The sequence below is a fragment of the Nematolebias whitei genome, chromosome 11 (assembly GCF_014905685.2).
Source record: "Nematolebias whitei isolate Nwh7 chromosome 11, NemWhi1, whole genome shotgun sequence".
Classification (NCBI taxonomy): Eukaryota; Metazoa; Chordata; class Actinopteri; order Cyprinodontiformes; family Rivulidae; genus Nematolebias; species Nematolebias whitei.
In genome coordinates, this window is record NC_056508.1 from 39,680,185 (window position 1) to 39,705,555 (window position 25,371).

Sequence of the window (25,371 nt, forward strand, 5' to 3'; positions counted from 1 at the left end):
GTGTTCATGCGTGCACATCTGCTCACAGACTCATGTTCATGTTTGTGCTGATGTTCAATGTTTTATGTTACGAGTGCTTAGTGTATATTTAGTTGATGTTTTTCTTAGTTCATATCTTAGATGTTATTACTGTTTTTCTTATACATTTTATTGTTGGATGTAACTGGGACCCTGTGTACATAATTTCGCTCCACCACATGTACCACATGAGGTGCGAATGACAATAAAGAATCTCTGACTCTGACTCTGATATATATATTTATATAATGATACTTGGGCAAAGCTCACATTTATTATCTGTAAGTTTGCTTTAATAGTCTTTGAGTCTTTAATGGTTTATTAGTCGGATGGCTTTTCCTGAAGGCAGTTGTTATATAATGTTGTATTGGTCATATTTTCTACATTACTGCATCATATAGCTTTGAAAAGCTTTGCAGAGAGCAGTGAAGGCTGCACAGATGTCTGTTGGAGTCAGCCTCCCCACCATCACAGACATCTACACCTCCAGATGTAGGGCCACCTGCATCATGAAGGACCCCACTCACCCAGCACGTACACTTTTTTCCCCGCTTCCCTCAGGAAGGAGGTTTAGAAGCATTAAATGTAGAACCACTAGACTGAGGAACAGCTTCTACCCTGAGGCTGTTAGACTCATGAATCTCTAACCAGAATAATCACTGTGGAAAATCACATCATGTTACTGCTGATCTATTTCACGTTGCTGCTGATCTATTTCACGTTGCTGTGTTCGTGCATGCTCATCTGCTCACTCAGACTCATGTTTGTGCTGCTGTTCGATGCATTGTTTTTATGCTATTAGTGCTTAGCGTAGTTTTAGTTGATGTTTTTCTTAGTTCGTATCTTCGATCTTATTACTGTTTTTCTTTTACATTTTATTGTTGGATGTAACTGGAACCCTGCGTACATAATTTCGTTCACACCACGTGTGGTGTGAATGACAATAAAGAAACTCTGACTCTGACTGATATACCATGCATTGGTTGTAATAATTTTCTGCAAAAAGCTACAATGCCAAAATCAAACATGGACAAAGTTGTTTTTTTGTTGGTTTTATCCTCGGTTTTTCTACCACTGTTAGTCCTGTGGATTCAAGCTATTCCCATTTTTTTAATCTCCTGTGATTGGATATATGAGCACATTATTTGCATAAAAAAGGTAAATAATAAAAAAAATGCACAATTGCCCTCTGCTTTAGTTATAATTATAATCATGATTATCCATTCCTCCTTGTTTAACACATGTTGACTCTAGCAGCTCAAAGTCCTTCCATACATCAATTAGCTCAATTTTGCTGTGTTTTTGTTTTATGTATATTTGCCTACATTATTGTCAGAGAATTTTTTCAGTCAAAGGTTATGAATGTTTTATTGGGTTTTTATTACTATGGCTGTGTAAGGAGGTTGCAGCTGTCTTCAAGGACACCTCCTGAACTCTGTGAACTCAGCTGAGCTGAGAGGAGAATAAAAGAGAGCAGAATATGCAGCTTGTAGCTGATCTTCTGTGGCTGGTACATCTATGCATGTGATATTTGTAACCTTTCCTGAAAATCTGACCTTGCAAAATATCGGTTATAAATCTTCTGCGTCGAGTGTGGTTCTTTTAGGTAAACATTGTTAGTGAGAGAGATTTTCTCCAACTCTATTCATTTCCAAGAGGAGACGCAAGAAACAAAAGTTCCCTGTATTTTTAGTTTCCCATCACCCTTCTTACTGCCTGTTGTTTCCTGTATCTGCTGGATCATGATGTTCCTCCTCAAGTCAAAAATGGACCGAATGTGCAACAACAGCCTGATGTCACAGCCAATGAGTTGTTAAACTCTCTATAAAATGTAAATTCCAAAAATGATCCAAAACGTCTCATTTTTAATAACTGTTTTAAATATCAATAATAATGATACAATACTATTAATATTATTAATAATATATATAATATTATCACAGTGAAAAACAAAAATCACTGTAATGCCACTTTGATTGGTGATATGTGCTGCTGATTATCCATGCTGCTGATCTCATGCTGGTAATTTATTTTATGCTGCTGTGTTCATTCATAGTCATACTCACACAGACTCTTATTCGTGTTGTTCGGCGTATTGTTTGGCACTGTTAGTACTCAGCATATTTCTTAGTTCATCTTAGATCTTTATTATTGTTTCTTTATACAATTTATATTTTTGCTATTGTTGGATGAAAGTGGGACCCTACTTTTGTTTCCTCTCATACCACATGTGATGTGAATAATAATAAAATGCACTTGAAATATTTATTTTATTTAAAGGTTAATGTATTGCAAGTCATATTTTAACGTGAGTTATAGCTGCGATGACCAAGTCACATTTAATTGTTATTTGTGATTATCTTTAATCTTAAATTACTCAATTTTTGTTTCATCAGCATTTACAGGGCAACCCTGCTGTTCAGCCACAAAATGTAACTGGTCCTAAAGTGGTTTCTAATGACCCAATAAAGTTAATTTTGTAGATTTTATTCACACTGATGCTTGTCAAGTATTAAACATAGAAGTCCATCATCTGGTTGACTGATCTATCATATGGTCTTTTTTCATATTTCTCAGGACTCCAGGAAATTTCTGCAGCAGCTGTTAGTCCAGAGCCAGTTCTCTCTGGGCTGTGCGCTCAGCTGTAGTTTGAACTTCCTCCATGAGGGAGCGTCCCAGCGCTGGCTGTGTCTGCTCCTGGCAGCAGCACTCAGCTGGTTCCTGGCACGACAGGCAGCATCCCTCCTGCGTCACGTCACTGCTCTGTACAAGCTGCACAGCTCACAGAACTACTGCGGCATCTGCATCAGCCTCCTCACATCAGGGTGGTACCTGCTGCCCATGCTCTGCAGGACCATGACCATCACTTTCTTTGTGGCCGTGCTGGCTGCTGTGTCAATCATCAACCAACAGTTCCTCTCTGCAACGGAGGCCCTGAGGTTTTGGACCCCACTGACTATCTGCTACACTCTCTTGGTGGTGTACATGCAGGGTGAGGAGCATGTGAATATGCCAGGTTTAGCTGCTGTCTCCATCTGTTTAACACCCTGGATGTGTTTTGGTCCTGCAGAGGAGCAGCACTGTCTGCCAAGCAGCCAAGCTGTCTTCAACGCAGTCATGGTGCGTCTCGGGGGTTTGATGGTCCTGATGCTGACTGTGGGACGCTGGGCTGACGTGCTCCACATCCTAATGTGTTTCCTGGGTGAGGCCGGCTGTCTAATCCCAGCCAATGACCTGCTGGATGCAGCGTCCTCACAGGTCAGTCAGAATCACACACGAGAGGGCCGAAAGCACCACGTCTCCAGTGAGACCAGTAAACTGGGGCAGAATATCAAACTGGGCCCCAGGATGAGAATAAACTTCTAAAACTTGTATTCCAGGAGGAGCAGTTGTAGGATCCAGAGACGGATTTAGGTCAAAGAAATCTTTAACTCAGAAATGTGAGCCTATTTATCTTCCTGATTCATCTTGTGGAGCGTTTGAGGAACAGGACATGAGAAAGCTGCAGTTTATTGATGTAGAGACTGGATTGATTTTTATGGTAAAAATGAAAGTCTGATGATACATTTAAATTAGCCATGGCAAAAAACATCAAAAAGCATTTAGTATTAATATGTTACGTCCTCGTTTTTATTTTTACCATGCGAGCACAGCGACAATAACCCAACCAGCCATAACAATATGACCTGATATTGATCAGGGCCCATTTTCAAAACACATTCTGCAGTGAAGATGCAAACAAAGAACATCTTAGGATTTAGATAAAACTTCCACCTAGATTTCATGGGTTTTGTGAATTTTGAGCTGAGGTGTTTGCACAGTTTGCTTGTTTCCCAGATTAGTAATTGTCAGAATGAACATTTTCTCAGCAGAACGTTTCATTTAGGATGAGCAATGTTACTCATTTTACCTCCCAGTGGTCATAAAGGTGTGTATTCTGTCATATTATACATAAGTAATGCACTTATTGTCCATCAGTCAGGCAAAACAGCTGTTGGTCAGCATATGTCACACACGTCATCTATTGTGTTGTTTGCATACAGGATGAAGAGGATTTTACAAACTACGCAAGGAGAAATCGTCGACAGAAACCCAAGACACACCAGAAGGAGCATCAAAGATAGCACTATTCACTGAAAATCAAAACACTGGAGTATTATTTTTGTATCAGCAAGCTTTTTTTTTTAATCATTTTCTGGAAACATTTTGAACAGCCATTGTTCTGGAAAAGAAGCAATGTTTGCAGTTACTTTGGGAATGTTTAAGTGCTTGTTTCCAAATTACCTCCTGTTTATTGTTAGTCCATTGACACAAAACCTTTGCAGCTCTGAGGTTCATTTTGAGCAACTTTTAGAAAAACGTTGTCATATAAACTATAAGACTCTGACCATGGCTTTCTTTGTGTGGCTTTATACAAGAAAATGTAGGTAAATATGAGATTTGATGTATTTTATGTATGTTTACTTGTGTCAATGGTAATAATATGAATAATAAAAAAGAAACACTAATAATAAAAAAAACGTTTTATTATAAAAACCCAAAATTCTATGCCATGTTGTACTTTAAACCATTTAAAAACACTTCAGTCTTAAAAGCTATTCAAGTGAAACAAGGGTAAAAATAAAACCTTACATAAACTGCATTTAATATAAAACTGAAAACCCAAGAATAAAAACCATTCTACACTGTTTTTCCCATAATAAACATTAAAATTAGCCAGTTTACAAACTAAACACAACCAGTAAGACAAATATGCAACAAATAACATTTATGCTAAACATTAGCAGAAGCTTTAATTGTTTTCTCCTATTTTTCTTAAACGCGTCATGCTGTCCTGCATCGTTTTTGTAACGCGTCATCAGGTTGGATGGAAAAACCAAAATGGCGGTCGACCGTCGTTACTGCCGTCAGTTGCACAAAATGGCGTTAGACAAAGGAAGTACGTTACAGCGAATGGCTCCGCTGGACATTTGGTGAGCCTGAAACAGCGAATCAAAGCAAGAAATCCATATTTATAGTGCTTGGGTTGTTGACGTCGAACTTGATTTATACACCTCACGGACCTTAAAACGTCCTTTAGTTTTTTAGTGGCCTCTTGTGATAAATCGTGCTTTCTGACACCCCACATCGAATTACATCCACATTTGACGGCCATATATTCCACAAGAGCCTTTTTTTGATACACAATTCCCGTCATTCCTTCACAAAAATAACAGGAGGGGAAGCACATAAGCATGACGGTCCAGTTTCCATGGTAATCCCAGGTCTGAAAATCACAGATGAAATTTAGTTTTGGTGTCTAGTCGATCCACTAAAATAGGAAATTGTACTTCCGTAGGTTTAATAGATTTTTTTAATAGAATAAAATTCCACATCAGGACGATTTCAGGCGACGATGCAGCTGCTGAAGTGACTGAGCTTCCAGACGGTTCTCTCCTCGTCTATGAGTCAAAAAGGGCGCATGCGCAGTGCGCACAGTACGTGCGCCTCAACGCATGCGCAGTTCCGTCTTGTATTTTCTTAATATAGTAACAAAAGCAGAGTAATGTTGTGCCATAGAAACTGAGCTTTTTTGAGATATTTCTTCAATTCTTATTAAAAACTGTGACATTTAGCTTGAGAATGAGCTCTGAGCACAATGCAACAAAGTGTCAATGAAGAATGAGTTGACTACTCGTTTGAGTTAGAAATACTGAGAAAATACAATTTCATTTGCAAGCATAGTTTTTTTTTTTTTTTTTTTTCATTTAGCCTTTATTTATCCAGGTTAGTCTCATTGAGCCACGAGAACTCATTTTCAAGAGAGACCTGTTTAGGGAGCACATGGTGGGGGTTAAGGGCCTTGCTCATGGGCCCAGAGTGGGGCGAATGAGGGTGGGGGAAAGTGTGGGTGTTTCACCTACCCCACCCACAATTTTGATGTTGTCGGGGCCGGGGCGTGAACCGGCGATCTTCGGATAACAAGCCCACCTCTCTAACCTCTGCGCCACCACTCCCCGATTTGCAAGCATAGTATTTAAAGAAATGTGCATTAAAGGTTTTTATTACACTTTTCATCAGTTTTCTATAACAACAGTTAAGTTGGACCTTTGGACTTGCACCTGAATGTTTTCTGTTACTTATTAGCCTAAAATAAAGCATAGACCTGGTCAAAGTTCTCATCTTAACAGCCCCCCTTTGTTTGAGCTTTGTTTGTCTTGTAAGACGTCATGTCTTGCATAATAAACAGTGTACGAAACATATAGATAAAGGAGCAAAACCTAATCAAAAGAAAAACACATGGGATTTTGATGTTTTCTTTACTATTCACTTCTATGTTTCATTCATTCAACCTTTATTTATACAGGTTAATTCCATTGAGCCCCGGGGACTCATTTACAAGAGAGACCTGAATATTCAAGACTTTGTTAAAATAAAACTACTGACCTTCTGTGAAAAGAACTTACAATATTATTTCCTTTGAGAAATGTTCAAGTTATATAATGATACAGTAAGTGTAACATCACTGACATGTAGCAAAGATTTAATCAGCCACAAAACCTTAATTGATATTTAGAGAAAAAAATAATTACAATTGTGACAACCCTCTTGTGTTTCAATAGTTGGGTTTCCATCATTAACCAGATGTTTTCACAATTCTTAAATCTATCTTGTGAGCCAAGTTTGCCAGTTTAGAAGATGTGGTAAACCGTCAGCTGTGTTAAAGATTAAACGCAAACAAATTATATTTAAAAAGATAGCCAATTAAACACCTCTAACATTTTTTTTAACATTGTTCATGTGAAGGCAGAAGAACAAAAATATTAACAAAAAAGGCTTAGATTTTGAAAATACCTCTCTGTAATGCTGCTGTCACATGATGAGCATAAACATATTCATGTGCTTCACACACAATATAAACCTGAATTTAATTAGCCACTCTCGCATGAGCCTAGACAATATTCAGCTTATGCTTTCATACGACCTTCTCAACCCAGACAACACATTCAAAAAAAAAAAAAAATTAAGCCGTCAGTTTATCTATTTATAAGAATGACAAGCTCAGAAAATAGATACTGGATGTAACGTCACTTCTCTGTAAGCGTCATTACTTAAAGTGTGTCACACACAGACTGATCAAGATGGGACTGTTCTCTCTTCACATGCCCCAGTGTTTCTGTTCGCTGCTGGATTTGATTAGCTTCCCCGTCAACTTCTCATTTCTACCCAACCTGTCAGGTGCAATGAGCACCAAACAGGTTGCAAAATAGGCCAACGGAGAAAACGGCTGCACCAGACAGCATCTGCTGTTGTCATGCCTCCGATTCTGCAACATGACTTTTTGTAGGAGTTCCCATCATCTGGAGGACACCTGGAAAGTCCTCTCTTTGAAAAGACCAGTGATAAGTTGAAGGCGAAACCTTAAAGTGTGAGAATAAGAGTCAAGCAGAGTTTCAAAGACTTGCTTCCTATCAAGCTATTAGAAATATAGATGTTTTTGCACAAAAACTGTGCAAAAAATGGCGCTTCTACTGCCTGCTTTCGACAGCTAATGAAAAAATGGGAACATAAATGCCACAAAAACCCATCCAACAGTAAAGCTTTTAATTAATGACAACCTTTTACATGACAACGACAACCCGGTTCGCAGCCGAGTGTTAAACGGCTGGGATGAGAATCAGCACCTCCATGGTCCTCAGTCGGAAAAGGGTGGATTGCTCTCTTCAGGTCGAGGGTGAGGTTGTGCCTCAAGTGGAGGAGTTCAAGTATCTCGGGGTTTTGTTCAGGAGTCAAGGAAGAAAGGAGCGTGAGATTGACAGATGGATTGTTTTAGCGTCTTTTTTTCATTTACCTTTATACAGGTAGTCTCATTGAGCCACGAGAACTCATTTTCAAGAGAGACCTGTTTAAGGAGCAGATGGGGGTTAAGGGCCTTACTCATGGGGCCAGAGTGGGGTGAATGGGGGTGGGGGCAGGTGTGAGTGCTTCACCTACCCCACCCACATTTTTGATGTTGTCGGTACCGGGGCTTGAACCGGTGATCTGATCACAAGCTCACCTTCTCTAACCTCTGCGCCACCACTCCTCTGCGGTGTTGCGGACTCTGTGCTGGTCCATTGTGGTGAAGAGAGAGCTGAGCTGCAAGGCAAAGCTCTCTGTTTTCTGGTCAGTCTACGTTCCTACCCTCACCTGGTCAAGAACTCTGGATAGTGACCGAAAGAATGAGATCGCAGATACAGTCGGTTGAAATGAGTTTCCTCTGCAGGGTAGCTGGACTCTCCCTTAGAGAGAAGTTCAGTTATCTGGGAGAGACTCAGAGTAGAACCGCTGCTCCTCCACATCGAAAGGAGCCAGTTGAGGTGGTTCGGGCATCTGGTAAGGATGCTCCCTTGGCGTCTCCCTTTTGAGATGCTTCGGGCATGTTCGACTGGGAGGAGACCCCGGGGAAGACCCAGGACACGCTTGAGAGACTATGTCTCTCAGTTGTCCAGGGAATACCTTCCTCCCAGAAGAGCTGGAAGAGGAGGCTGTGGAAAGAGATGTCTGGGCCTCCCTGCTCAAGCTGCTGCCCCCGTGACCTGACTTTGGATCAAGCAGAAGATGATGGATGAATGGAATGACAACCTTTTACCTTTTGTCACATCCATTATCCATCCATCATCTTTACCTGCTTCTTCCTTTTCGAACACAGGGGTCACTGGGGCGGCAGTGCCCATATCCAGCAGTCACTGTGCAAGAGGCGGGGGACACTGGACAGGTCACAAGTCCATCACAGGGACACATAGAGACAAACGAGACAAAAAAAACATTCACTCTCTCACTTTTGTACAATTTAGGGGTTCAAATTAGCCTAACATTTGTCACCTTTTGTGACCTTTTTGTCAAATTGGTGAAAATCCAGTTAGGCCTACATTTGCTTTTCTGGAAACCATCTCAACACTCTTCATTATTGGTGTTCCAAGTCCCAAAGATTTCAGAATCCTGAGGACACGTTGCCTCAGGTGGAGGAGTACAAGTATTTCAGGTCTCTCTTGTAAATGAGTCCTTGAGGGTCAATGGGATTAACCTGTATAAATAAAGGTTGAATGAACAAGTATCTGGTCGTTCACAAGTGATGCTAGGATGGAACGGGAGATGGATCGATGAATTGAAGCCTCATCCTCTGTAATACGGATGTTGCTTTGTTCTGTCATAGTTAAGAAAGAGCTGAGTGGAAAGAAAAGCTCTTGATTTACTGGTCTGTTTATGTTCCAACCCTTATCTATGGTCATGAGGTTTGGATCATGACCAAAAGAATGAGATCCTGATACAAATGGTTGAAACCTCACCTTAGAGATAGGGTGAGGAGCTCCATCATCCTGAGGGGTTTCGGAGTATACTCCTCCACATCGAAAGGGGTCAGTTGAGGTGGTTTGAGTAGCTGACTATTATTATTATTAGTAGTAGTTTCTGATTTGATTATGTACAAAGCTTTTATGATTTTTCTTTATTTTTTAGAAGGGGGGTGGGGCGCTTGTAAACCCATTTTGGTTTTTTATGACCTCTCCTGCACATTTAATTTTTATCTTTTCCTTCATATGTGTTGTTTCTTTTTTGTGCAAAGTAAAATAACAAAATAAAAAAAATTAGGATGCCTCCTGGACGCCTTAGACATTTTCCAGACACGTCCCACTGGTAGAAGGCTCTGAAGACCCTGAAAACGCTGGAGAGATGGTGTATAGTCTCTGGCCTGGGAACTCCTCGGGTCCCCCAGAACAAGCTGGAAAGTGTCACTGGGGAGAAGGATGTCTTGGTTTCTCTCCTGGACCTGTTGCCTCCGTGACCCGACTGCAGATAAACAATAGAAGAAGAAGAAGAAGATATTCTAAAGAAGCATACTGTCAAATACTTCATCTAGTAAAATTAGCTGTGAGAATTATTTCAGCTCGTTGTTTATGTTGTTTAATTTAATTGTTTCAGCATATTATTTTTACTGGAACTTTTTACACAAGACTTTTTAACAAACATTTGCTGGATTTCTGCTCTTTAATGATGCGGTTTTGCAAACTTTTATAGGAACCGCCAGTTAAAGGCGCTTGTTGCAAAATCACGAAGACTGCACGAAAAAGTCATGGAGTAAGAAATAAGACTACACAACATTTTCCTCATAAATAGTTAATGTAAGAGCCACATTAGTGAAACAAGTAACTGATGGCTTGACAGGTGAGCACGCAGCTTTGACACTTGGGTGGTGGGTGTGTCAGTGTGTGTGTTGACTGTCACCAGATATAAATGATGTGCTGACTGGCGTTCTGGCTTTGTATGGATGAGGAAGTTGGGTGCGCCCGGGGTCGTCTTATTTTCTGTTGACCATGTTATAAGACGCCGTAGAGTTATGCCATTAGGCATTTATCAATAGTTTGGACCTGGTCAGTATGCGTCTCAGTCTGTAATGTTTAAAGCATGGAAATTTGAAACGGAATAAACCGATCATGACAAAGAAGTGACCTGGAGTGACGTCAGTGGAAACACGCGTCGGACAGAGATTCCCGAGTTTAACCCAGTGCGGCCCTCAACATCATAAGTTTGCCGCAAAAGTTAATGTGTCCTTAAATTAAATGATTGTAAATTACCAATGGAAACAGACAAACTGATTAAAAACAGATTATGCCTGTAGGTAAAACCGCGTTTTGTAATTGCGCTCGGAAAACTACCGGAGTAAACTGTGTTAAACTGAAGAAACATGATATAGTTCAGGATCAACTTTTTTATGTTTGATTTATGACTTTGCAATGGATGTCTTTCTAATCAGTTTGGACTCTCCATTGGCTTTGTTGCCTATTCCTCAGCCAAAACTTGAGTGGTTACTTTTAGTGTATTAGTAAAAAGTAAAAAAAAAGTGCATTAATAAAATAAATCTAAATATTTGGACTTTTTGTGTGCAAACAGCTTCACCGTGCTGTAGTGATGATGGGATCTTCCTGTCAGCTTCTCGGATGTCAAAGCAGCAGCGTTCAGCCAGGGGTTTTCTCGCGCATGCGCACTTGGAGGGGGGAGAACAAACACGAAGTTCACACACAATCCACGCATGCGCGGTGCGCCTCTCATTACAGTCGAGCTGCCGCATCCTTTTAGGAAGCTGCATGCTTTCTTTCGACACCCAAAGGTCGCGTGGTGTTAGAGGGGGACGCACCTAGTCACAGGGACCGGGGGGGTGGTGGCGCGTGTGGGGAGGGAGAGGAGGAGGAGGCGCGCTCATGAGGAGGTGCAGGCTCGCGCTTTAACAGTAGAGAGAGAGAGAGAGAGAATCAAACAGCGTGCGGGGATCCAGCCTAATGGCTTACACTGGGTCACCATGAGCAGTCAATAAATGATTCGCGTCAAGCATTCCGCCCTCTCCTCCTCGTGGACCTTTTGTTTTTCTGCACGCGGGGAAGCTGACACCGCAAACTCATCTGTATGATCGGGCAGCAGGAGCACGCAGCATGGTCCGGGAAACCAGACATTTATGGGTGGGAAATTTACCCGAAAATATACGAGAGGAGAAAATCATCGAGCATTTCAAGCGGTGAGTGCGTGCGCTTGAGGTGAAACGACGTGCACGGACAGCATCTCTCTATGTGTCACATTTTTAGTGAGGTTGGGATGAAGCAGGAGGTGTCTCTCTCTCCCCCCCCCCCCCTTTCTTCAGCGGAGTCCAATTTGGCAAGTGTGCCATGCAAGTAACATTTTATGTGAAAACGGCGGATGGTGTTGCCAGTTCGCCTCCGTCACTAACTTACTGGCTGATTTCTTCCTTTAATGTCGAGTTGTTTCCAGCCAGCTCACCTTTGGTCGGGAATCGGCTTCTGCGTTAACATGCAGCCGGTGTCAACAAACTTCAGCCTGTACACCTGGAGAGCTGCGAGCCCGTCAGCGCAGTGACGTGCCCGTGTCTGGTGTTTCACTTGACTTCCTCCCGGACCAGTGCACGAACTATAGTTAATGTATGTCAGCGCACACAGTTGATTTTGGGAGGAAAGAGCTGGATTTTTGTTTCTTTTTAAAGCAGCCACGCGGACTTTTGTTGCAGAAGCTGCAGATGCGCACCGATGTGGCGTTTGGGTGCCTTCTTCCTGCGCCGCTCGTGTTTACTTTGTGCGCAGAAAAAAATGGACGTGTGCGCCACACGAAGCTTCCCGCAGCTGCTCGCCGACTCTCACAGCCTGCGGCGCGATGTGAGCCAAGCTGAAGTCTTTACGCATCCATTTTTGTTGTTCCTGTAAATCTGAGCTGAACTCCGTTCGGTGGTTTTCAGCCTGCTGCTGGTGCACACTGAGCCCCCAACACAGTTTCGTCCCTTTGTTGTCTTCCCTGGACTGACAAAAATGTAAATATGTGCGTGTGATGGCTATCACGGTCCGTCTGCGCGCTCTCGCCACCCCTCTTCTCTCGGCTGTCAAGGAAATAGCCCGCTCCTCCGGGCTGGAAATCAAACAGCTCAAAAAAACGATTCTACCTGAACGTCGCATTTTTTTTTTTTTTGTTACAACTTGCCGCCATGTCGGAACAAAAGCTGCAAAACGCGAAAATAACGTTAATGAAACAAACGTAAAAGTAGTCTGTCGCGTGCGCAAACCTACAAATTAAGTGTCTTTAAGTGGTGTTAATGCAGGGATGTCTGAGCCACGCGGTCCGCGCACTAATATGCCACCTACATACGGTTTTAATGACATTTCCTTGGCATGATGCGCGTAACGATATGTTTTTTAGGAAAGGGGGGGGGGGATGGTTGACTGGCAGCCATTGAGAGGAGGAGGAGGAAAGAAATGGTGCAGACGAGTCACTTCAGCTCCCGCGTTCACCCAGAGGTAGTCGAGGTGTGCAGGTGCATGACAGCCCCAATGTGTGATAGAAGTCACTGAAGATGGGGAGAATGAGTAAGCAGTGTGAACAGCCTTTTCTAAAATGGCGTCCAATGAATGTTGAATTCAATTTATGGGCACCCACCCTGTGAGCCTCCTCAAACAGCCAGAACACATGCCACATTTTTCTTCTTGTTAATGAATCCATCACTTGAGGAAATATTTTGATTACATTTTCTCATTTTCCAGAGAAAGCGAGTACCCTTCTCCTTTGCATGTGTTGATTCAATTCAATTTGATATATTGATAATATTGATAATGCACCAAAACAACAAGAAGGACGCAGGTTAAATTGACTAAATTGGATTTATTTAGGTACTGTATTTTTCAGACTATAAGGCACACTTAAATTCCTTTTCTCAAAAATCAACAGTGAGCTTTATAATCTGCTGCGCCTTACTACTCAGGCTCTCGCTCAAGGTGGACGCTCCTGCTCTCCCTCCCCTGTTCTCATTCCCCCTGCTTTGCTCTCTGTGTGTGTCCTGGTACACGTCTCCTGAACAAAAATTAAGATTATGTATTTTGGTGAGCTGGATTTTCAACGCAATCGACAAAATCTTTTCAACAAAAGTCAAGAACCCTCTTGTCCAGCTGACTCACGCTGAGGGGTACGTCAAAGATCTGTGGGGAGTTTGGCAGCTGATGTGCCTCTCAGTCCTGTCTCAGGAGGACGCTGAAGACATTTATATATTTGGATTTATGATAGCAGGGGTTCTGCTCTTTGGCATCGGTAGGGCTCTGTTTTATCGACTTTTGAAGAAGACTTCGGCAGCAGTTTCGGCCATGGCAAAGCTTCCGAGTCAGTATGAAGGTTTGGTTCGTGCTATGAGTTCTCAAAATCAGCTGGTGTACGAGCTAAACCATAAGATGGAGGCGATTTGTGAGAATTGCAGGCCACCTGCAGCTTCTGGGACTCGTCAGCATGTTGGGATCGACCTTGAAGGAGGCTTATAACACGGATCAGTGGAGTGGATACCCATAAATTTGGCCATTTTGGACCGGAAAGTTCCAGCAGGATTCGAGTCTGACAAGGAAAAACAGTCTGCCTGAAGAAAATCAACATTGTGGCTTATCTGAATCCCGACTCCCCCCGTTTGGCTTTGGATACGAGCCGACTATCAAATTGCTCCAGGGACATGGGTAGCTAGGGACAAAAGCTACGTTTATCGCAACCCCCACCGCCCACCCCGAGAACTTCTGTGCAGGCTTATCAGAACTGCCGGCTGAAACATCATCATCAGAACTGTGGCCTATTATTTGAAAGTGCTCATGGACAAATCTCAACACCTTGACGTCAAATGCACATGTAATCATGTTTTTCAGTGTGCTTACTGGTAGAGTTTTTTGACATCTCAAATCGTGTCGTGATAGGACAAGATGTGAAGAGATCTTTTTTGTAATACCTCTATCCTTATGGTTTTTAACTTTTTTCTATCTAAAAGTATTCTGATAAAGAATAAGGGGCCTTGCTTTTCAGCAGCAGCAACGTGCACACCGCCCATCTTTCAGGCGACTGTACAAACATAATTTCACTGTATTTCGGTACAGTGATAATAAAGCTTATTCTGATTCTTATGTATTCTGGTTGTGCTTACTGACCTCTAACCGAGTTTATGTGTTACGTGGAGATCAAAAATCTGTCAAAAGGTTTTAGTTTCGCTTAATGCACCTTATAATCCGGTGCGCCTCATGTATGAAAACAGACGCATTCATTGATATTGTGCCTTATAATCCAGTGCACCTTATAGTTTGAAAAATACGGTACATTCATGTTTGCAAATCTATTCAGTTTAGTCGATCTATCATGATTTTTTTATACATCTTATTTTTTGAGTGAATGTGCATTTATTAATGTGCCATGTTCCGAGGTTCAGGTCTAGTTGCTGGGTTACTGTTGCCTTGAAAGAACAAAGCACAGAGTAACCAAACCATCTTACCTCCCACTCCTTCACATGCACAAACGTGCACACATGCCCTGACATTGACATTGGATAGCAACACTTTGAGGTTTGTGGGAGATGTCAGCATCTGTGCATTAATATGAATAAGCTGAGATGAAAGGAACGAAAGCTGAACATGTTAGATCCACAAGCACAACGAGAAATTTGTTTTGGTAAACCTGGTGATCACCATGTGTTTCCTCTTTTTTTTTATATATATACTTTAGATATGGACGAGTGGAGAGCGTCAAGGTCCTGCCCAAGCGAGGTTCAGAAGGAGGAGTCGCAGCCTTTGTGGATTTTGTGGACATTAAAAGTGCTCAAAAGGCTCATAATGCTATCAACAAGATGGGGGACAGAGACCTGCGCACTGATTACAATGAACCAGGAACTATTCCTAGTGCAGCCAGGGGTCTGGACGATAGTCTGTCCTTAGGCTCTCGTGGCCGGGATGTATCAGGGTTCACAAGGGCGACTGGGGGGGCTGTGTATGGGGCCCCCACGTCGCTTCACAGCAGAGATGGACGCTATGAACGCAGGCTAGACGGGTAAGTGGAGAACTATTCTCTGAAGGCAGGGCACGCCGTGGTTTGTGGTAAACACCTTTGCTCTAAGCATCTTTCCATCATCCCTTCATTTGCTGATTTGGGGGTTAAAGTGTAGAACAAGAGCTTATGTACAAGAATTTAAACCTGAGGGTTTCCACTCTAAGGTTTTTAGAGTATACCGGTGGAAACTGATATATTTGTTAAATGAAAGCTTTTTTTTTTTTACATAGGGACATTTGTTAACCGAGTAGTTAGTAGTTTAAAAGTCTGATGGGGATTATGTTTGTGATTTTAAACATCTATGTGAGGTGGAGATATCAATTGTGGAAAACACGGGGCAAAGATTGGATATCGTAAAATTTCCCAGGATTATTGGAGATTGCTGGAGAGAGAATAAAAAAGGGAGTTAAAGAAAAGGAGAGAGAGTGGTCCAGCGGCCATGCCTGGGATTTCCCTAATCTGGAATTACGTGCCCTGTTCGATGGATTAATCTCACCCATCCTTCCTCATGTAACAAACCAACCAAGACACCAACACACATCGCATGTATGCAAAACCATTGGATCAGTTTGGTTGCTTTTATCCTGTCTTGCTCATGGAGGCTCTCACCACTCGTTGGTTGGAGTCATGTGGATAACCTACACAGGATATTTATTCCTCACTGTTGGATTAATAATGGCCAGATGTGTGACATATGCCTTCATGCTAAAGGTATGGGTTGCTTTTTCCCTCCCTTTTTATTTATTGATTTTATTTGTTTGACTTGGGATTATATCTAATCAGGGCATTGAAAATTGAGCATTGGGAGACTTCTACTGATGATCCACTTCAGTAGAGACAAAAAAACAAGTGAGCAAAAGGCCTTTTTTGTCCCCTGCCTTTTTTGTGTGGAGATTATTTTTTACTGAGGATCAGCAAAGGACTACATTTGGATCGTACAAATCTAAGATGTGCTGGAAATTGTGAGTGGCAAGCCTTCTGGGGATAACATAACGTGTGTTTGTGGATTAACGCATCTCCTTACTGTGGAACTATAACTAAACCATGGATACAATTACAGAACCGAAGAACCAAGTTGGACTTGAACTGTTTCTATTGACCGAGCCAAAGTTTGGACAGCATGCAAGCTTTTCCTTCAGAAGGACATGATGGATAATCAACAGATATGAGCATCCACTAGATTCAGAGCTGTTATGGAATGAAAGCAACACTCCTGTGAATGTAAATCTGGATTACTGTTCCAAGAAGTCATCTTTATTCCTGATCTACTGTACAAAAGTACTTTTGACTGCTTTATGGATGTGGACAATCTCGTTAACGTGGATATTCTGGACTACTGAAAAGACTTTGAGACTTTATTTTTCACGCTTAGAGCACTGTTGAAGGATAGTCTCAGTGAAGATGTGCTCATGGATTTCATTATTATTCTGGACTCAAGGACAACAGCCTTTTCCCACTACTCGTTTTAATGGATATGTGAATACGGACATTTTTTTTTCTGGCGTATGAAACATTCTACCTCGGATCTATGCAAGTTGGTTTTCATTATCCTCACGAAGGTCCAGCTCATCTGAGAAGATGAGTTCCCAGCCCCGAGGATGAGGATTACACTTTGAAACCTGAAATTTGTGCTTCGGAATTTTTTCCCGTCCTCCACTCAACGTTTTATTTTTTTTTTTGCCCAGTTTTTGCTCACAAAGTTCTATCTCCCTAAATTGTATTTGGGATTATAGGTCAAGTTACCACTCTCTCAAAAGGTTGGTATGTCCTGCCCTGTATATTTTAGCTGTCCTCTCTAACCCCCTAGTTTGAACCCTTGTCTCTCTCCATTTTCCTCACTAACCAAAGTAGCAGGGGCATAGACCCACTGCTACCTAAATCTTTACATGCAGAAATGTATATCTTACCTTGTTTTGTACTTTTTTCCTTCCTATTACTTTACCCTACTCTCCTCACTCCTGCTTTCATTTGCGTATTAGATCCACAATGCAGCTCTAAACAAGGAATCCATAAAATTGTTTTGATTTGAAAGGGTTTTCAGTAGAATTATATTTTTAGTTTTAAAAGAGAAAAAGTATATGTAGCTTATTCTCACTTTTGCTATAAATAGTTTGAAAAACGTGGAAACGCTGTGCTAACGGGCTAATGGTTAATAATTAGGAAACTGGTTAAAACAATATTTTTTAAGTCAAATTGTCAATTCTTTTTATTTATATAGTGCCAAGTCACAACAGAAGTCATCTCAGGGTACTGAACAGAAACATTTAAAAGATATCAGCACATTGTTTTATTGTGATTTATTTTTCCCCCAAAGCTTCAAGCTGTTGCTTAAAAAAAAAAAAATCAATAGCCCGCTATTTAAAATGACTGTGGTCAGATTTAAATCAAGTTGAATATAATTTTATCCTCAATCAGTAACAAAATTGTGAAAGTTTTCTCAGAATTATTAAGAACTTGTTTGATTTTGGTTTTCATTGTACTTAATTTTAAGCGAAAAGTCCTAAGTTTATTAAGGAAAACTTGATTAAGTCAAAAACCTTTATCGTAGGTGTGAAAAATCATTTAGGGTTAAATACGTTATTAAACAAATGAGATGGGTTTTTTTTCACAAGCAGTCCGTATATTTAGATCAATAAAAAATGGTTGAAACTGTTTCACCCAGTTGCAGCAACAATTCTGAAATCTTTTCTTCCGTTTTATTGGATACAATTTAAATGTACGGTACATACCGTTCAAGACCTGTTATTGTGAGCCAACATAAAAATTAGATTTTTAAGCATAAAATGCAAAGAAAAAACTTCACCCCATCACAATTATTCCTGCATATATTTTGAATGTTTTATCCTTCTATTTTTTTTATACTTTTTTTTTTAATCCACTTAGTTCCAAATTTGAAAATATTCCATAAATTAACATTAAAAGTCCTCACACAAAATAGTCATTTTGATGGATTAAAATAAATTGAAATTTGTTTACCTGATTACAGCAAAACAACACTCCCTTTTAGATTGGTTTCTTTCCAAATTATGTTTTAGCTGGGCTTAAAGAGAAAATGCTAAATCACGTTTTACCTAAAAATGGTGTTTATACGATCTTATCGTAAAGTCTTGCCATCATAATCTGTGATTTTGTGAGGACAAAATGATACTCATTTATTTTATACATAGTTAAAAGATCTTCAGCCAGTACATTTAGTCTACGTATATAAGGCTCCTTTTTATCATGCCGCTGGAATGCATCCTCATAAATATGCTGCTCACGTAATGCTAAAACAGTTGACGTGCTTAGCATGCACCAGAGCAGACTAATAATCACACACTGATGGAAATTCTACCCCCGAAAAAGGTCTAACTGAATTATTTTTAAGCTCTATGAATAATGTAGAACCGGATTTGCGTGAAGTGAAATGGAAGGGTATCTACTGAACCTGCGTCACCAAATTAGCATTTTGGAGAGCATATGGGGGTCAAGGTAATCCATCAATTTCACAGTAGACACCCTTATGCTATAGATGTTATTCATGAATCCAGAAAACAGACGACCAAAAAAAAAAAGGCTGAAGCAGGATTTGCTCCCGGCTCGTTGCTTTTATGTTTAGTGCAGAAAAAAAAGATGTGGAGTTGTTCCCTTAAACCAATTTACCCTCAACACCTGGGCCACTGTATAAAATTCAGTCTTTTGTTCACACTCGGCACATACAAAAACCTTTAAAAACCCTGGTTAATATAAGGCTATTTAGGCCTTAAAATATTTTGTTTCATATTTTATCCTGGAGATTTTCAGTTGCCCCACATCACAAACAGTCAGGAAGGGTTTTTGTCATTAATACCAACGGTGAGTCTTGGGGGATCTTTGAAGTCAGCCAAAGTCCTCTCAGCTCCGGCAGTAAAATGTCTTTCCGAATGCAAAGGTCAGGGTAGCATTTTAAGAAACTCATCAATCATTTACCAACCCGTTCTTCAGGACGTCACAGAGCACCAGCGAGGCAGAGAAAGATGTTTGGGTTTTATATTAACTGGAATATAGCAGTGTCTGTAGCACACAGAAGAACACAAAGGAATTGGTTATCTTCCATTTGGGAAATGAAATTCGTAAAGATGTGCACATAAATGAGGAAAAATTTAATTCAACCTTTTGGACCGTTCAGTTTGAACCCATTGAGTGTTACGCCACATCCGATGAGATGTTCGTTTCACGTGGAAGATTCAATTTCCATTGAACTGATGGACAAATTCCTTCGTTCCAATTAACAAAACAGAAAAGTTCAGAGAAAAAAGGCCACATTTTAAATGTCTGAATCACAAAGTCCAACGTTAATTAACAAAACAAACAAAGGCGGGAACAGTTTTCTCACTCTGTTGAAGCCTTAGTTTTATTACCAAGCAAGTCAGTAATGGCCTTAAAATAATCTAAATGTCTGTGGTTGTACAAACTGTTAAATAATAAAAAAAAAAAGTAGGTATTCATAGTAGCTGAAGTTGTAAATATTTTTCAGGAGAAAACCAAAGGATGAACTTTGGACGTGCTGCTACAACATTACACTTCCACTCCAATCAATACGATTGGCTACAGTGAGAGCTGCCCCTAAGTGGTGCTGATGCACCACAATCATCCACTCTGCAAGTGTAAAAATAGTCCACATTCTATTTGTACACATAATTGTAGAAACCCTTTAAGTTGCTTAAGTTTTTTTAAAAGCTCTTCTCAGTATTCAGGTTGCTTGTGCTTTTTTCCTGTGCAAACTGCTGGTTGCTCAGAACAATTTATCTTATATATATTCTAATTTAATCTAAAAATATGTACACAAACTGCTGCAATTTTTGAAAACTTAACTAGTCTTGACCGATTCCAAAAAAAATCAAGATGCATAAAACAAAAACTACTGGACTTTGACTTACAAAGTGTCATTCTGCTAGCGTAAGGGAACCGTCTGTGGCACAGTGACATACTACAAATCTTCAGCGTAGGCAAAGATTTATAATATTCTGCAAGAATTATTTGAAATGTTTCCTTTTTGTGAGGAATGAGGCTTGGCAGGATGTAATGACTTAAAGAAGAAAGTAGTGCAGGCTCTGTAAATGTTAGTGTTTTATCTGTATAGTTTTCTACTGAGACCATATTCATAACACAATAATAACTTTTTAAACGGTATTAACTAGGGATGCACAATATTGGATTATTGGCCGATATCCGATACGTTAAAACTTCTTTGGTTCAATAACCGATACCAATACCAATATTTTTCCCCTAGACCTACTTACAGAGACCACATAGCTTTCTCTACTGTGGAATTAAAATACAACATTAGTCTGCATGGTCTTTGTCAGTTTGACCTGCTACCAAATGCAGATGCCTAAAGAGGGAAGAAAATGATGTAACACTTCAACTTGGGTTATGTTTAAAGTCAAATTTATTCATGACATTTACTCTCTCTAACACAACGACAACACTCGAACAGTGCAAATTTGTAAATTTTCATAAATCTAAACTCAACCTGTTCACAAGCGACAATTGAAAAGCGCATAAGTAGTAGTTCATTAATAGATCTACTTGACAGTTTCTTAAATTCAAAATTAACTTGAAACAGAAGTTTCATATCGGTGAGTTATTCGGATGGAATGGCCAATGTCCGATATTTAACTTTATCGCTAGTATCGGCCGATACCGATACCATGCCGATAATATTGTGCATCCCTAATATTAACACTAAAATGCACACCACGTGCCATTTCTGGTTCCACTCCAGTTTCTTTTGGTGTAGCATCCAGAAGACTTTCCTCCGAGAAAATACAAACAAAAATGACACTTTTTAAAACAAATTTATTGGCCTTTAGATATAAATAATAAACAAAACTAGTTTTTTTTTTGTCATTTTATTTGTCATAATTTTGCTGTTATTATTTTTTTAACCTTTAAAATTGTGCAGTTGTCTTGTGTAAGAGTGCACAAGACATACATCGTATGACATCTGACTTATTTTAAAATCAAATTCTGTTTTTTTTTTTTTAACCTCTTTACTGAATAAAAAACCAAACGGCTTCTTCTTTAAAGTATCGGTTTAATGTGGAGTTTAAGTGTTTTGTATTAAATTATGTTTGTCCCAGTGTTGGAGCACCACATCTAATTTGTTGATTATAATTTGATCAAAATTCAAACAGCAGTAATTGCTGTCCTGTCCCGCTCGTTATGGTGCGTTTAGTAATATGACTGTTGTAATGACTCAGCAGTTGTAACACCAAATTAAACTCTGACTGCTGTGTTGAGAATGAGAACACAGCGTTCTTATTAGAACAATTTCTAATGTTGATCCCGACAGAAGGTTTTCAGGTTTCAGGAAAACTAGTGGTTTCAAATTTTGCAGCAACATAAATCTTCAAAAAAAAAAAACTTCCACAAATCATCTCAAATGGAAGCTAAAATGGCTCAAAAATGTTTCTTTTTTTTGTATGTGTGGTTACTAAACTTTCTATATTCAGATTAACTTTAACAGTCTTGCAGGTTTCATGGCTGTCTAACGAAATTTAATTAAGCTGTGAGATAAACTTTAGTTAAAAAAAAAAATTAGCCTAAGGTGTTATGTTGTTCTTCTTAGCAGTGGCCCTAGTATTTCCATCAATCCCATGACTGTTGAAAGCCATCTGTACTCAAAGATAAGCAGTTTAAATAATTAGGTTTTAAACCTTGCGTTGTCGTCTCAAAGTTGATATGAATGCATAAAAGACTTGGACTCACATAACGGTAGAGGAAATATTTAATTTAAAAGTCAAAATCGCAAGCACACAACATAATTCTCACTATTTATGTATTACAGTATCCCTTTTTTCAACTGTAGGTAGCTCAATAAAGTTTTCTCTGTAGATGCTAAAACTCTCTCTTAAACCTTTAGCTTTTTGCTACGTCTTTTTCTGTATCTAATTGCAAACCCACGAGACACATGTTAAATTTGTTTGTCCACCGTCTGATTTCAGCATTTGTCTTTAATGGTTGAAGTGAAACTGCAAAGTAACGTGCTCCTTCTTCTTGTCTGTTAGGAGTACTGAAAGTCGGGATCGGACGTATGATCACAGTGCCTATGGACATCACGAGCGTCCTGGTAGCAGTTTCGACCGCCAGCGGCATTATGAAACGGAATATTATCGTGATGGAAGAGAGAGGACTCTAAGCAGCGCTGGAAGTGGGTCTGGTACCACCAGTGGAAGTGGTACAACCGTACCTTCAGGAGTCAGTGGAACTATAGTTAGCGCTGTTTCTGGAAGCACCGGAGCTGGAGGATCCGCAGGGGGATCAACGGGAGGAAGTGGGGGATCTACGTCCAGTGTGGTTGGATTCTACCGCTCCCACAGCAGGAGCCCTTGTCGCTTTGAGACACCGGAGCCTCGCTATGAGTCTCGTACCAGAGAACCGTTTACGCTGGCCAGTGTGGTTCATAGGGACCTTTACCGAGAGGACAGGGGACGGCGTGGGGACAGGCCGTATCGCCACAGTCGTAGTCGGTCTCCACACTCAACACATTCACGAAATCCCTCTCCTCAGAAGCTGGTGAGTCAGGCTACCTGTCCTCCACGGTCCCACAGTGGGTCAGGCTCCCGGAGCCGCTCCTCCAGTTCGGACTCGGTCAGCAGTACCAGCAGCAGTACAAGTGGCAGGTGAGTGAGGTCTAATCGTGCTTTCTTCTCTTGTAGCTTTTGTTGACCTTTTTATGTCCATGGCCTTTTTAATCTAAGCCAACCTCTTTGCATGGCATTGATTCAAGATTTTAACATCAACAATAATAATGATTTTTTTTTTTCTATCATTAGTTATAGTGGCCTCATGCAATTATGCAACATATTTTAAGTTGATGCTACATTTTTTGATGTGCAAAATGTGTTAAACTTATTAGCCAAGACTCATATCAAGAACAGCACATTGCACAACACTCGTCAGTTTAGAAATGTAGATTACATCATGAACCATTTCAAGTCAAGTCAAGTCAAGTCATATTTATTTATAGAGCACAATTTAAAACAGATAGACTGTTATCAAAGTGTTATCAAATTTCAGGATGTTAGAGTTTCTCTGCAATACTATAACATCTTCAATAGTGTGAGAACAAAACATTTTTGTAGTAGGTTGGGTTCAAATACAAACTGGATTCCAAAAAAGTTGGGACACTAAACAAATTGTGAATAAAAACTGAATGCAATGATGTGGAGATGGCAAATGTCAATATTTTATTTGTAATATAACATAGATGACAGATCAAAAGTTTAATCTGAGTAAATGTAACATTTTAAAGGAAAAATATGTTGATTCAAAATTTCACAGTTTCAACAAATCCCAAAAAAGTTGGGACAAGTAGCAATAAGTGGCTGGAAAAAGGAAATTGAGCATATAACGAACAGCTGGAAGACCAATTAACACTAATTAGTTCAATTGACAACATGATTAGGTATAAAAAGAGCTTCTCAGAGTGTCAGTGTCTCTCAGAAGCCAAGATGGTAAGAGGATCACCAATTCCACCATTGTTGCGCAGAAAGATAGTGCAGCAATACCAGAATGGTGTTACCCAGCATAAAATAGCAAAGACTTTTAAGTTATCATCATCAACCGTGCATAACATCATCAAAAGATTCAGAGAATCTGGAACAATCGCTGTGCGTAAGGGTCAAGGCCATAAAACTCTAATGGATGCTCGTGATCTCCGGGCCCTTAAACATCACTGCACCTCAAACAGAAATGCCACTGTCAAGGAAATAACAGAATGAGCTCAGGAATACTTCCAGAGAACATTGTCAGTGAACACAATCCACCGTGCCATCCGCCGTTGCCAGCTGAAACTCTACAGTGCAAAGAGGAAGCCATTTCTAAGCAAGCTCCACAAGCTCAGACGTTTGCACTGGGCCAGGGGTCATTTAAAATGGAGTGTGGCAAAATGGAAGACTGTTATGTGGTCAGATGAGTCACGATATGAAGTTCTTTATGGAACACTGGGACGCCATGTCATCCGGACCAGAGAGGACAAGGATAGCCCAAGTTGTTATCAACGCTCCGTTCAGAAGCCTGCATCACTGATGGTATGGGGTTGCATGAGCGCTTGTGGCATGGGCAGCTTGCATGTCTGGAAAGGCCCCATTAATGCAGAGAACTATGTTCAGGTTCTAGAACAACATATGCTCCCATCTAGACGTCATCTCTTTCAGGGAAGACCCTGCATTTTTCAACACGATAATGCCAGACCACATTCTGCAGCAATCACAACATCATGGCTACGTAGGAGAAGGATCCGGGTACTGAAATGGCCAGCCTGCAGTCCAGATCTTTCACCTATAGAGAACATTTGGCGCATCATAAAGAGGAAGGTGCGACAAAGAAGGCCCAAGACGACTGAACAGTTAGAGGCCTGTATTAGACATGAATGGGAGAGCATTCCTATTTCTAAACTGGAGAAACTGGTCTCCTCTGTCCCCAGACGTCTGTTGAGTGTTGTAAGAAGAAGGGGGGATGCCACACAGTGGTAAAAATGGAATAGTCCCAACTTTTTTGGGATTTGTTGATGCCATGAAATTTGGAAACAACAGATTTTTCCCTTAAAATGATACATTCTCTGTTTAAACTTTTGATCTGTGATTTGTGTTCTATTCTGAATAAAATATTAGATGTTGGCACCTCCACATCATTGCATTCAGTTTGTATTCACAATTTGTTCAGTGTCCCAACGTTTTTGTAATCCAGTTTGTATATATCAGAGTCAGGAGACTCTTTATTGTCGTTCGCACCACATGTGGCACATGTGGTGGAACGAAATTATGTACACAGGGTCCCAGTTACATCCAACAATAAAAATGTAAAAGAAAAACAATGATAACATCTAAGATATTATCATTGTTTTTCTTTTACATTTTTATTGTTGGATGTAACTGGGACCCTGTGTACATAAACACAATGCAAATAACGGAGGAAAGGAAATGGAGATTTTAAAAAATGTATCTGGGTTTTAAAACTAGAGTTTCTTCTTTTAAT

The 25,371-nt window shown here is 40.3% G+C and overlaps 2 protein-coding genes across 2 annotated transcripts in view; both read left to right on the top strand.

Annotated features, from left to right (window-relative positions):
• Positions 1-4,166, top strand: part of tmem82 (transmembrane protein 82) — a 6,305-nt gene extending 2,139 nt beyond the window's left edge. The window contains exons 4-6 of the mRNA XM_037684340.1: positions 2,596-3,010; positions 3,089-3,276; positions 4,062-4,166. Coding sequence (XP_037540268.1) covers positions 2,596-3,010; positions 3,089-3,276; positions 4,062-4,142 — 684 coding nt within the window. The 3' untranslated portion in view covers positions 4,143-4,166. The remainder of the gene's footprint in view (positions 1-2,595; positions 3,011-3,088; positions 3,277-4,061) is intronic.
• Positions 4,167-11,217: 7,051 nt separating this feature from the next.
• The window catches only part of spen (spen family transcriptional repressor), a 26,414-nt gene continuing 12,260 nt past the window's right edge, over positions 11,218-25,371 (top strand). Inside the window, exons 1-3 of the mRNA XM_037684989.1 lie at positions 11,218-11,545; positions 15,049-15,369; positions 22,401-23,015. Of these exons, the coding sequence (XP_037540917.1) occupies positions 11,463-11,545; positions 15,049-15,369; positions 22,401-23,015 (1,019 nt within the window). The 5' untranslated portion in view covers positions 11,218-11,462. The remainder of the gene's footprint in view (positions 11,546-15,048; positions 15,370-22,400; positions 23,016-25,371) is intronic.